The sequence below is a fragment of the Schistocerca serialis genome, chromosome 6 (genome assembly GCF_023864345.2).
Source record: "Schistocerca serialis cubense isolate TAMUIC-IGC-003099 chromosome 6, iqSchSeri2.2, whole genome shotgun sequence".
Taxonomy (NCBI): Eukaryota; Metazoa; Arthropoda; class Insecta; order Orthoptera; family Acrididae; genus Schistocerca; species Schistocerca serialis.
Genome location: NC_064643.1, coordinates 312,467,254 through 312,481,655, shown reverse-complemented (window position 1 = coordinate 312,481,655; position 14,402 = coordinate 312,467,254). Strand labels below are relative to the sequence as shown.

Sequence of the window (14,402 nt, the reverse complement as noted above, 5' to 3'; positions counted from 1 at the left end):
TTGTGTGTATGTTTGTGTTTGTTTGTGTGTCTGTCGACCTGCCAGCACTTTCATTTGGTAAGTCACATCATCTTTGTTTTTATATATATATATATATATATATATATATATATATATATATATATATATATATATATATATATGTCATAAAATTACATTGACCACAAAATCAGTGAAATTTGCACTCACTCATAGGCTTATCAACACAAAATCTTCACAAACACTGCTTATGACTGAAGTAACATAGGCATAAATGATATTAGTGCACTTAGTACTCTTCCCGCAACCCATAACGTGGCTTGCTGAGTATAAATGTGGATTTGGATGTAAATATGATGTTTGCTTGCATAATTTTTATTTTTTCATACAATGTGGAGCAGAAACATTAAATTTTTTTATTATTTTTTGGATTATGATGGATTTATTCAATATATTTTTATAATTTCATAATTTGTATACTTATTTTATATTTATGTATTTTATATCAGCTCTTCGAAAACTGACGAACAAACATAAGGGAGTGAGCATGAGGTACCGTAAACCAAATGTCATAGATGAGTATACTGATAAGACATCTGAATTTTATGGGCCCCTTATGAGACATGGAGAAAACCCAAAGAGAAGACATGAAGTAATAACCATACAGAGTAATTTTCTATCACAAATGAAAGGTAAAGTTGCTAAATATTTATTTTTATTTATTTTTGAATGCAGCATATTAGAAAGCTTTTAATAATACTAATTCATAATTCTCTGTGTAAAAAAAGCCTTCATTTTATATGAACAGGACTTGAAATCCTTGAAAAAATGCCTAAATGGATTCCTACATATGATTTTATCAAAGCTACAGCTTTAAAACGGAAACGTCGTGAATTATGCATTCATGAAACAAGATGGACTGATGAAGTTCTTGCAAAGTTGTATAAGGATTTAAAAGGTACTGCAGTAATTAGATACTGTTTTATTATTATTTGTACACTTCTGTATGTATTTTTGTTCCACCAGAAAATATATGTAGTAAAAATTTGTGTGTGTGTGTGTGTGTGTGTGTGTAAAATTTGTGTGTGTGTGTGTGTGTGTGTGTGTGTGTGTGTGTGTGTGTGTGCTATCTAGCTGGGTACAGATACCACTGTTTCTCTGGAAAGATGTACTTTGGGGGTAAGGACCATTTCCCATTGAGCCAAGGATGGAAGTGGAAATGGCATGACATAGGAGATTGGCAGATAGGGGGGAGAGGAGGAGATGGACAAACAGAAGTGAGAAAATATAATGATAGAGAGAGGGGGAGAAGGAGATGGAAAGAGAGGGGGGCGAGGAGATGGGAGGAGAAAGGGGGGAGGAGGACTTGGTCATAAATTGGTGGGAGGAGATGGATAGAGAGGGATGAGGAGAAGATGGATAAAGAAAGGGTGGATGAGGTAATTGACAGAGAGAGAGAAGGGAGAGATGGACAGAGAGAGGGGTGGGGAGGGGGGGGGGAGGGGAGGTGATGGACAGGGAGAATGGGAGAAGGAGATGGACAGACTGAGGGGCTACTAAGTGGACAGAGAAAGGGTGGTGGAGGTGATTGACAGAGAGAGTGGAGGGGACCGGATGAAAGGAGAGAGAGGAGGGGTGTAAATGGAGGAAAGAGAGGGAGAGGAAGATGGACAGAGAGGGGGGGGAAGGAGAAGATGGACAGAGAGAGGAGGAGGAGGAGGAGATGGACAGAGAGAATGAAAGAGAGGGGGGGGGGGAGAAGGGCATGGACAGAGAGGGTGGAGGAGGTAATGCACAGAGGCAGGTGGGAGGACGAGATGGACAGAGAGAGGGAGAAGGAGGAGATGGTCGGAGAGAGGAGTTGGGTGGAGAGAGAGGTGATGAGGACTGGACAGAGAAAGGGTGAAGGAGGTAACACACAGAGGGAGGTGGGAGGAGAAGATGGACAAAGAGAGAGAAGAGGAGGAGGTGGAGAGAGAGAGGGGTGGTGGAGATGGGGAGAGAGAGTGTGGGGGGAGGAAGAGATGAACAGGGAGAGGGACAAAAAGGAGGTGGACAGGGAGAGAGGGGGGGGGCGGCAAGGATATGGACATAGGGAGGTGGGAGTAGGAGATGGACAGTCTGACCATCACCACCCTCTTGTAGGCTAAAATTGATTTATTGATTTTGAAGTAAATTAATAAATTGGGCGTCTGGTCACATTTTCACAGCACTTTGGCTCACTGCAATAGTGACACACTGCAGGGAGAGGTAGCAATGGTAGAATTTGAATAAACAGTTTTCATAATACTCCATTTTTATTCTTCGTCTTTGTTGCACATTGTAGGGCCATAGTCCATTCTGAAATGTAACTTTTTATACTGCTCTAGAGGATGCTTGTGTTCATTCTTTGAAATAATTTGAATGTTGGTGGACTTGTTGGTGTTGAACTCATATATTTTCAGTCGTTTCACTGCACAATACAAAACAGCATCAGCCACAATGGTAACACAACATAAATAACTTGTACTCCATCCTCCCACTATCAACTTGTGCTACTAACTACCCAAAGACAAAGATTTACCTCTAACAACATGTAGCAAAGAAAATACTATCATATAACAGTATATTTGTGCAAAATCATGTTTGAAACATATATTTCAGAAATAATCTACAAATAATTGTTTATGATTACTTATCTTTTTAAGAAGTCCACAATCATCATTGTGATTACATTAAGTGTTTATATATTTTGATGTTTATACATTTTTGTATAGCTATTTGGTAGTGGATTTCTGGGTTTTGAGTCTTCAAATTTTGGAATCAGTCATTTCATATGGTCAAAGATTGGTTAGTACATTTATCTCACCATAACCAGTTTTATTACAGTTCCCACCAAAAATTTTGAAATCAAAAAATTTGGGAAACATTTTGATACAAAATAATGAAATTGATTATGCCAAGAAGATTTTGGAGTGTAACAATTCAATAAAAATAGGTTCTTCATTACCTGATGTACAATATTTTGAATACCTTAGCATAATTACTTCATTCAAATGAGAACAAGAGGAAAATTTTACTACAATGTTCTTTGCTCACAAAACAATTACGAAGTCTGACCTTTTACCTATTCTGTAGCTCTCAAATTGTTGCTAAATATCATAAAACATACACAGGCTAAGCGAAAGATAGTACATGTAACAAAAATATCTCCCTTGACATAAAGCTACATTCTTTGATTTTATCACAGTGGTATTACAGTTAAACTTGTATTTCATGTAAATATCTTTAAGTATCTTGAGAAAACCAAAAATATTGTGACCAACAAATGTCTACTGGTGACCACTAAACAAAAACATTTTGTTTAAAATCCTGTATATACCACCATTTTTAAAACTGTCTTCAATTAGTGAAATATTATTGTTTGGTAATGCCTCCTTTTGCTTAGTACGTAAATGAAACGTTTTTGCAACCAGGTTTTAGAATGTTACATTTTTCACTAATTCTTCAAGTCCTTCACACATCACCAGGTATAAAATTTCATAAACTAGTGCTTATCAGATTTTAAGCCCCTTTATTCTATGTGCTAGTCCACTGATTTTATCGTTTATTTTGTCCTTTAGTTTTTGATTGCTACAAACATTGTGTATTCATTAGTTTACATGTCACATAATAGATTATACAATAACATATGAAAAATTGCTTTTCAAGGCTTTCAAATTATGTTACAGTATAAGACAACTAGCTCATTCTTACATGTTGTTTTCTGAAAACTGAGTTATTTAGCTACTTATGTTAAAAATATTGCCCATAGGTTATGTTAAAAAATATCAACTACCCTGAAATTTGCTTGAAAGTGTTGTTCATTAGATATTTGTCACTGTCACATTTTAATTCTTCTTTCACATCTACATAAAGTACACTGATTCAGTGGGGCAACGTGATAGTTCAATACATATACAAAAATAATATTAAACATCAGAGAGGAAAAATCTATCACAGTAAATACAAGTAAATCTTATATATCACAAGATATTGCTATTATTTTGTGAGAAATGGTGTGGTGCTTTCCAGACACCTTCCCAAAACTAGTACACAAGAAATTTCAAAGTTTTGTTGTATCACAGATAATTATAGACAGCAAAAATAAATGCTGTAATGGTCATTTTGCAGATTCCAGAGTCTATTATATACCGCAAAGTAAGTTATATTAAGAACTGAATAGCCGGCTGAGGTGGCCGAGCGGTTCTAGGCGCTACAGTCTGGAACCGCGTGACCGCTGCGGTTGCAGGTTCGAATCCTGCCTCGGGCATGGGTGTGTGTGATGTCCTTAGGTTAGTTAGGTTTAAGTAGTTCTAAGTTCTAGGGGACTGATGACCTTAGAAGTTAAGTCCCATAGTGCTCAGAGCCATTTGAACCATTTGAAGAACTGAATAAATACTCGGGGACTGACTGAGATTTGTACTTAAAGCTTCAGCTTTTCAAATTATTAGATAGTTAAAACATTACTCTAAACATTCACAAATAACACTGTAAAAAAAAAAATTACCATTCACGAAAGAATATAATAAAATAAAAATCATGACTTAGTGACTTCCCTAAATCATTTCAGGCAAATGCCAGGATGGTTCCTTTGAAAGAGCATGGCTGACTACCTTCCCCATCCTTCCCTTCCCTGTTTGGTCCCCTCCCCCAAATCAGCCAACCAGTCATGACTTATTTCCAACCTGTAGAGAAGTAACACAGCATAACCAAAAATAGTAAGTTACCACATTTAAGTTGTTGGTGCAAAAATTTATGAAGAACTGTGACTACATAGTTCTTTATGGATGGTAGAAAGCATTTGGTTTCTAAAACACTCCAGTAAGTGTCCTTTTCTTTAGTAATCTTTACTTTTTTGTTAGTTTGCCTTCAATGAGGTAATATTTCTTAGCCTAAGAAGTTTTTTAGATTTAGGATAAATCAACTGGTAGGACCAATATAGATATCAAAAAAGTTTTTTAACTAAGATGTTGACATTTTAGGTTTCTCATGTGATTTAATAAGAATGTACTTGAACTTAGTGATTTTTACCTTGTTATTGTGTCTTTTCTTCAGTATCTCATTCTGCTTTTTCATAGTTTCTCTCACAACCGCTTCACGCTCTTAAGTAAACATGACAGTGCATGGTGGACAATCTACTAATTCAGAGATAAGATTTGCCAGTTTATTTTGAAGCATAACTTCAAAAGGTGTCTGTGGAACTGTGATGCAAACTATTCATTACATCTTCAAAATCATTGATGCATTCATACGATGGAGGGTGTTCATGGCTACAATATGTGTGATGTAGATGATTAATTTCATGCATATATCTCTCTCCTGCATTGTTTGAAGGATTATAAACTGAAATTAAAATGTGTCTAATACCAGATTTTTCTATGAATGATTTCCAACACTTTGATACGACTGTGATCCATTGTCTGACAGTATTAGTTTAGGTTTTCCTACATTTTTGAAGTAATCATTTTCAATTTTAACATTAATCCTCATACTTGTATCTTTTCTGACAGGATTTAATGTTATTTATTTGGGGAAAACATCAACCACAGCAAAAATATAACAAGAACCATTTTTACTGTTTGGAAAACTTCCATAAAAATCCACAGCAACTAAATCCTTAGGTTTCTCAGGTGTTATATTTTGCATCTGATCTTGACAAGTTCTGTTACTTATGTTGGCTCTCTGACACTTGTCACAAGTAGATAGTTATTTCCTTATCTTTTTAGCCATATTATAGAAATAAACATTTTCTTGTAGCTTTTGCATACATTTTTGAATACCATAGTGTCCATAATTCTCAATAATACCTAATCAACTTCCCAGTTTCTTCCTCTGGCCAGCATAAGTTCCAATCATCAGAACCCACATCTGTATTCCTGAAAAGTGTTCATTTATATACTTTATAATTCCGGTCCGATTTTTCATAACCTCTTTGCTTATACAACTCTTTACTAACCTCCAGTTTGAATCATGGTTTTGGTTCCTTCTAATTTTATTACAAATTGCCCTAATAATTTTCTCATCGTGTATACCTTTCATATATCTGATTTTAAACTCTTTATCCACATTTTGATCAAAATTTTCCATTGCCTCCACCCAATGGCATCCTTGACAAAACATCTGCAACAACATTGTCTGCAGCTTTAATATATTTAATTTCATAATCAAATTGTTGCAGATACATTCCCCATCTGGTAAGTCTATTGTGATATATTCTACATTCTTTTAGGTTAACTTAGTGCTTTGTGGTTCGAATGTACAGTTACTTTATGTCCTAACAGATAGGTTCTGAATTTAGTATATGCCCAGTAAACAGCTTATAATTCATTTTCTGTAACTTTGTAAGATTTCTCATGTTTTAACAGCACTTTACTTGCAAAGGCAATTGTGTCATGTATGATTTCCCCATAACTTCTTTTTCCTAAAATAGTTCTGCTCCAAAACCATAATCACTATTACTTGTGTGTGAACAAAATGGCAGGCTAAAATCTGATCTGTGTAAGAAATGTTAATTATTCAATTCTCTCTTAATGTTTTCACATGCTTGCTGACATTCTTGTGTCCAAACCTAATTAGTTTCTTTTTAAGTAAATTGCTTAAACAGGACGCATTCAAACTTTGTCCACTCACAAATTTTCGATAAAATCCACAAAAACCATTGAAAGACTTCAACTGCTTTCTACTATGTGGTACTGGAAAATCTAGGATTGCTTCAATTTTATCAGTATCTGCCAAGATCCCTTCACCAGTAATTACATGACCTAAGAATTTTAGTTCAGGGACATCAGATTTACATTTTTCATGTTTCCTTGTCTAAATTTTGCATGTACCTGCTTCTACATCTCCAAATGCTCTTCCAAACTTTGTCTAGTTACCAAAATGTCATCCATGTAAACAGTAAGTTTGCCTATCAGATATTGACCAGGTACATAACTCAGCTACTGATGAGTTCAAACCAAAAGGTACTACACAGTATTGGTACCATCCACCATTGTAAAGAAAGGCAATATATTTACGAGAATCAGGAGCTAAAGTTACCTGATGATATCGAGAAGTTAAATTCAAACTAGACATAATCTGAATGTTTTCAAATTTGTGTAAAATTTCATCAGCGTTTTCAGGGTGATCTGTTTCTCTGTACAAATGCCTGGAATCTCATTCCTCCATCTCTTTTGGAAACAATGAACAGTGGATTGTTATATGGGCCAACACTTCTCTCGATGATATCACACACTTCCATCTTATGCAACTCTTTCTCAACTGCAGCTCTCTTAGCTATAGGACACAACATAGCTTTGTAAAGAATGGCTGATGTGGTTTTAGCTGTAAAGTACACTGATATCCTCTCTCTCTACCTGGAATATTACTAAAGACATACTGTACTCCCATAACAAAGATTCCAATGCCCATTTCTGATTATCAATTAACCCCTTTGCTTCTGAAACCTTAGTGTCTGCAAGTTCTTTAAATTTGCTTCATCTGTATCTAATCCTGGAATATCTTTGACTACAAATCTGCTGTGTTTTAAACATTGTATGCTGTTTACTTTATCCTCATCATGAGATATACTTGACTTTATAGAGTCAGTACAAATACAATCTCCATCAGGTACATTGACACTCAGTTTCTGCCCTCCCCAATCAAAACATACATTCACTCTAAGAATCCATATCACGCCTTAGATAAGATCTTCACAGAAATCTTGAGTTATTAAATATCCATGCGTAAAAGTCACTCCCTCAATTGTAAAAGTTATTAAAGCCTGACTTTTAACAACTTTACTATGTTTCCTGATTTCATCTTAATCCAATTACAAGTAATTCTACATAGTCCTCATTTTGTTTTAATTTTTTTCTTCGATACAGTTAGCCGTACCGTAGGTGCAACCACAACGGAGGGGTTTCTGTTAAGAGGCCAGACAAACGTGTGGTTCCTGAAGAGGGGCAGCAGCCTTTTCAGTACTTGCAGGGGCAACAGTCTGGATGATTGACTGATCTGGCCTTGTAACACTAACCAAAACGGCCTTGCTGTGCTGGTACTGCGAACGGTTGAAAGCAAGGGGAAACTACAGCCGTAATTTTTCCCGAGGGCATGCAGCTCTACTGTATGGTTAATGATGATGGCGTCCTCTGGGTAAAATATTCCGAAGGTAAAATAGTCCCCCATTCAGACCTCCGGGCGGGAACTACTCAAGAGGACGTCGTTATCAGGAGAAAGAAAACTGGTGTTCTACGGATCGGAGCGTGGAATGTCAGATCCCTTAATCGGGCAGGTAGGTTAGAAAATTTAAAAAGGGAAATGGATAGGTTAAAGTTAGATATAGTGGGAATTAGTGAAGTTTGGTGGCAGGAGGAACAAGACTTTTGGTCAGGCGAATACAGGATTATAAATACAAAATCAAATAGGGGTAATGCAGGAGTAGGTTTAATGATGAATAGAAAAATATGAATGCGGGTAAGCTACTACAAACAGCATAGTGAACGCATTATTGTGGCCAAGATAGACATGAAGCGCATGCCTACTACAGTAGTACAAGATTATATGCCAACTAGCTCTGCAGATGACGAAGAAATTGAAGAAATGTATGATGAAATAAAAGAAATTCTTCAGATAGTGAAGGGAGACGAAAATTTAATAGTCATGGGTGACTGGAATTCGGTAGTAGGAAAAGGGAGAGAAGGAAACGTAGTAGGTGAATATGGATTGGGGGTAAGAAATGAAAGAGGAAGCCGCCTGGTAGAATTTTGCACAGAGCATAACTTAATCATAGCTAACACTTGGTTCAAGAATCATGAAAGAAGGTTGTATACATGGAAGAACCCTGGAGACACTAGAAGGTTTCAGATAGATTATATAATGGTAAGACAGAGATTTAGGAACCAGGTTTTAAATTGTAAGACATTTCCAAGGGCAGATGTGGACTCTGACCATAATCTATTGGTTATGAACTGTAGATTAAAACTGAAGAAACTGCAAAAAGGTGGGAATTTAAGGAGATCGACCTGGATATGCTGACTAAACCAGAGGTTGTAGAGTGTTTCAGGGAGAGCATAAGGGAACAATTGACAGGAATGGGGGAAAGAAATACAGTCGAAGAAGAATGGGTAGCTTTGAGGGATGAAGTAGTGAAGGCAGCAGAGGATCAAGTAATTAAAAAGATGAGGGCTAGTAGAAATCCTTGGGTAACAGAAGAAATATTGAATTTAATTGATGAAAGGAGAAAATACAAAAATGCAGTAAATGAAGCAGGCAAAAAGGAATACAAACATCTCAAAAATGAGATCGACAGGAAGTGCAAAATGGCTAAGCAGGCATGGCTAGAGGACAAATGTAAAGATGTAGAGGCTTATCTCACTAGGGGTAAGATAAATACTGCATACAGGAAAATTAAAGAGACCTTTGGAGAAAAGAGAACCACTTGTACGAATATTAAGAGCTCAGATGGAAACCCAGTTCTAAGCAAAGAAAGGAAAGCAGAAAGGTGGAAGGAGTATATAGAGGGACTATACAAGCGCGATGTACTTGAGTGCAATGTTATAGAAAGGGAAGAGAATGTAGATGAAGATGAAATGGGAGATACGGAATTTGACAGAGCACTGAAAGACCTGAGTCGAAACAAGGCCCCAGGAGTAGACAGCATTCCATTAGAACTACTGACGGCCTTGGGAGAGCCAGTCCTAACTAAACTCTACCATCTGGTGAGGAAAATGTATGAGACAGGCGAAATTCCCTCAGACTTCAAGAAGAATATAATAATTCCAATCCCAAAGAAAGCAGGCGTTAACAGATGTGAAAATTACTGAACTATCAGTTTAATAAGTCACAGCTACAATATACTAAGACGAATTCTTTACAGGCGAATGGAAAAACTGGTAGAAGCTGACCTCAGGGAAGATCAGTTTGGGTTCCGTAGAAATATGGGAACACGTGAGGCAATACTGACCCTATGACTTATCTTACAAGCTAAACTAAGAAAAGGCAAACCTACATTTCTAGCATCTGTAGACTTGGAGAAAGCTTTTGACAATGTTGACTGGAATACTCTCTTTCAAATTCTAAAGCTGGCAAGGGTAAAATACAGGGAGCGAATGGCTATTTATAATTTGTACAGAAAGCAGATGGCAGTTATAAGAGTTGAGGGGCATGAAAGGGAAGCTGTGGTTGGGAAGGGAGTGAGACAGGGTTGTAGCCTCTCCCTGATGTGTATTCAATCTGTATATTGAGCAAGCAGTGAAGGAAACAAAAGAAAAATTCAGGGTAGGTATTAAAATCCATGGAGAAGAAATAAAAACCTAGAGGTTCGCCGATGACATTGTAATTCTGTCAGAGACAGCAAAGGACTTGGAAGAGCAGTTGAACGGAATGGATAGCATATTGAAAGGAGGATATAAGATGAACATCAACAAAAGCAAAACGAGGGTAATGGAATGTAGTCAAATTAAGTCAGGTGATGCTGAGGGAATTAGATTAGGAAATGAGACACTTAAAGTAGTAAAGGAGTTTTGCTATTTGGGGAGCAAAATAACTGATGATGGTCGAAGTAGAGAGGATATAAAATGTAGACTGGCAATGGCAAGGAAAGCGTTTCTTAAGAAGAGAAATTTGCTAACATCGAGTATAATTTAAGTGTCAGGAAGTCATTTCTGAAAGTATTTGTATGGAGTGTAGCCATGTATGGAAGTGAAACATGGACGATAAATAGTTTGGACGAGAAGAGAATAGAAGGTTTCAATATGTGGTGCTACAGAAGAATTCTGAAGATTAGATGGGTAGATCACATAACTAATGAGGAGATATTGAATAGAATATGTGGTGCTACAGAAGAATTCTGAAGATTAGATGGGTAGATCACATAACTAATGAGGAGATATTGAATAGAATTGGGGAGAAGAGAAGTTTGTGGCACAATTTTACTAGAAGAAGGGATCGATTGGTAGGACATGTTCTGAGGCATCAGGGAATCACCAATTTAGCATTGGAGGGCAGCGTGGAGGGTAAAAATCGTAGAGGGAGACCAAGAGATGAATACACCAAGCAGATTCAGGAGGATGTAGGTTGCAGTAGGTACTGGGAGATGAAGAAGCTTGCACAGGGTAGAGGAGCATGGAGAGCTGCATCAAACCAGTCTCAGGACTGAAGACCACAACAACAACATTCTGATCATAATGAACGGACAACAAACTTCAGCATATTTATCAGTCTTGACATTCTCATATGACAGGTTACCCTATATCTCTTCAAAACTGAAGCCTCTGAAATCATTGTTGTTCTGACCACTTTCATTGCCTTGACATACTTTCATTAAATTAACACGGACATCATTATCACTGTCACTGAGAATTTCATCAGTCTGTATTCACTTACCTGTTTCACTGAGATAAGCACTATGGTACTTATGTTTTAGTTGTTTTACAAGAAAATGTTTAATTTTATGCCACCAGTGTGAATAAAATGTTAAACAGATTTTTTTTATCATGATCCTAAAGCTTTCATCTTTCTCAATAGCATAGCTATTTAAGCACATTTTTATAAAAAAGATCCATTCTTATTCATAACATCAAGCAGCTTACTGTCACTGTCATAACTGGTCTCCTTACTAGTAATTAAATCAAGAGTTTTGTTTGCTGTGATACTGTCGTTAATGTCCCTTAATCCTTTAACGGTGTCCTTGGGTATCTCTACAGCATCATAGCCACTACTACACATTTCTTTACTAATACCTAATGCCTCCAATCCTTCTTTAAAGCAAACAAATTACTTTTGTTCCTCATTACTATTCTCATCATCACTGGCCTTTAATTTATTACATCCAAATATACCATGAACATCATCAATATCATAACAAAATTACCAGCATCATTATTCCGTATTTCACTACTGTTTAAGTACCCAGTTTCACTTATGTTGCTGTTCATTAATACAGTATTCACTTTTTTCTTACCTGATTCTTCTGTTAGTTTCTGAATTCCAAAATCATCACAAAAATCAGTCACTTCAGAATTTGACAAATGACAAGTATCTACTCAGTTATAGAATTCTTATAAATTAACTTCTTCTGTATCCCCTTTTTCAGTTTCTGTGAGCTCACTTACCTTATTTGCATGATTTGTCTTGCCCGGAGAACATATTTCTTTCTTAACAGATATCATGTTAACAGGATAGTACACATCTTTTAAGATAGCTACTGATTCCTTCACTATAGTGTGTTTCTTGTGTGTCAGTATTTGTGTAATTTATGGTCTATTTGTTATTTGTTTCATGAGCTCCTAACTTGTGAACCGACAATGGGGACCAAGCTAGTTCTTTGGTTTCTGAATTAATAACCCGTCCTTCTGCTCCAACAATTGCCACTCTGATCTCAAGAATGGAAATTGTTACAATTCTTCCTATTATGTTCCCTCTGATGATAATTGTTACCATTGCGGTTACTGTGTTTGCTCCTGTTGTGATTATTACCATGTCAATTTTGATTACTACCTGTTTCAAAATGTGTATGCCTATTGTGGTTGTATTTCCCTGTTTCTTTTTTTCTTAAACTCTTGTCTAATTTATCTACATATTTCAAAACTGATCTATTGTGTTATCTGGCCCATAGACTAGGTCCCACTGTACCTTGTTAAAGCATCAGTCTGGGTGAGTTCATCAAAAGGTTTGCTCAAATGCGCTAATTTTTAAGCTGATTTTTACGAAACTGTTTCATACTAATACAACCTTCTCTGTAATTTGGTTCACTGAGAAATTCACTTTTCGCTGTAGCTTGTTCAGTCCCTGACCAAAATTTATTTAAAAATCCTTTCTCAAAATCTACATAGGTTGTATCATCATTAGTAAACTAATTTCCCTGGCTCAATGCTTCACCTTCCAGAAACTTCTTAACAAACTTGATTTTCATAATATCAATCATATTAGACACAAAGTTTTCTCTTCAATGGCGCAGAAAATATACAGGATGTAAACTACATTCACCTGAAAAGATTTTCACCAGAATGTTCTAAAGCATGGTATCAACATTGTTAACAGGATTGCTATTAACTGCTTCATTAGACAGTTCTTCAACTTTTTTACACAGAACCAAAACATGACTTTCTAGGATGCTAGTTTTGTTGTTACTTAATTTTACATTTTCTGTGAATTTGCTGTCTACTGTTTTCACCCATTCAACAAAACTGCTTTCAACAAGTGCCAGTTTGGTGTCAACATTAGTTTCCATAGTCAAAATTCGACTATTTAAATTTTTGCCAAAGTTCTTGTTTCCTCATGAGTGTTTAAAAGCAATTTTGTTTCTTCCCTAACTCATCTTTGACATTTTTAAATTCATTATTAAATTTAAGTTCAATTTATTTCGTTTTGGACTTCACAGACTCTACTCAAGCATCTAACCTCTCAATTTTTTATTGATATCATTTAGTTGAGCTGTGTTTTTACCTATACAATAAAATGATGCTCCTATTGAATGACCAGATTCTTTGAACTGTTTCTTACTTTCTTGTTTATGATTTTCAAGTTGCTCATTAATTTTTGCAAACAGCTTTCTTCTTTATGACTTTCAAGTTGCTCATTAATTTTTGTGAACTAGTCAGTAATAATTTTTATTAATTGATCCTTATTATCATCGCTCATTTTTATTAACAATAGCAGCATGGCGCTTATGTCATTCTTATCATTTTGTTTTAATTCATCTATTAGTTTATCCTGTTTTACAAATACATCACTAATGTTTTCCTCTTCTTATTTCACTACACACCCATGTCTGTATTATTTCCTATTGTTCCAGACTTTTGGTTTTTATGTCTTCGGTGTAGTATTGTTCACTTCATATGATCCATGATCAGTTGGTACATTTATCTTACCATAACCAGTTTTATTACAGGGGGTATTGTCCCTTGTGTCAGATCCGGGTTTTGAAGGCTGTGGTGCCAGCAGCTGGAAGAGAATATGTGGCTGCCACCCATGGAGGAGTTCCACGGGGCTGTAGTCGTGGACAGAGGTGGTCCTTTAGGTGCTCTGGAACATTGGGAGTGCTGTAGAAGTGGTGGATATGCCCACTGATTTCAATTCACACCATCTACTGCACTTTGCTATTGGAGGATGGGTGAAACAATGGGCTAAACAGGTGTTTGATGCCATTGGCATTTGAGAACAGTTAAAAGGCTGTCACAAACAATTGTGGCCCGTTGTCTGACACAGGGCTGTGAGAAAATCCTTCGATGGTGAGAATCTGGATAAGTGCACTGAAAATGGCGGTTATAGTGGTGAATACCATGCTAACCACATGTGGGTAGTTGGAATAAGCATCCACAATGATGAGCCATATAGTGCCCAGAAAGAGACCACCAAAGTCCAGATGAATGCAGTCCCAGGGGCGACGTGAAGTGGGACATGGGGCAAAAGACTGGAGTGGA

General features: G+C 36.5%; 1 protein-coding gene across 4 annotated transcripts in view; it reads left to right on the top strand.

The window, feature by feature from the left end:
• LOC126484113 (cilia- and flagella-associated protein 91-like) overlaps positions 1–14,402 on the top strand; it is a 347,241-nt gene that overhangs the window by 131,195 nt on the left and 201,644 nt on the right. For all 4 annotated transcript variants that reach the window (XM_050107494.1, XM_050107492.1, XM_050107493.1 and 1 more), the window contains exons 8-9: positions 489–671; positions 788–937. In XM_050107494.1, the coding sequence (XP_049963451.1) occupies positions 489–671; positions 788–937 (333 nt within the window). The remainder of the gene's footprint in view (positions 1–488; positions 672–787; positions 938–14,402) is intronic.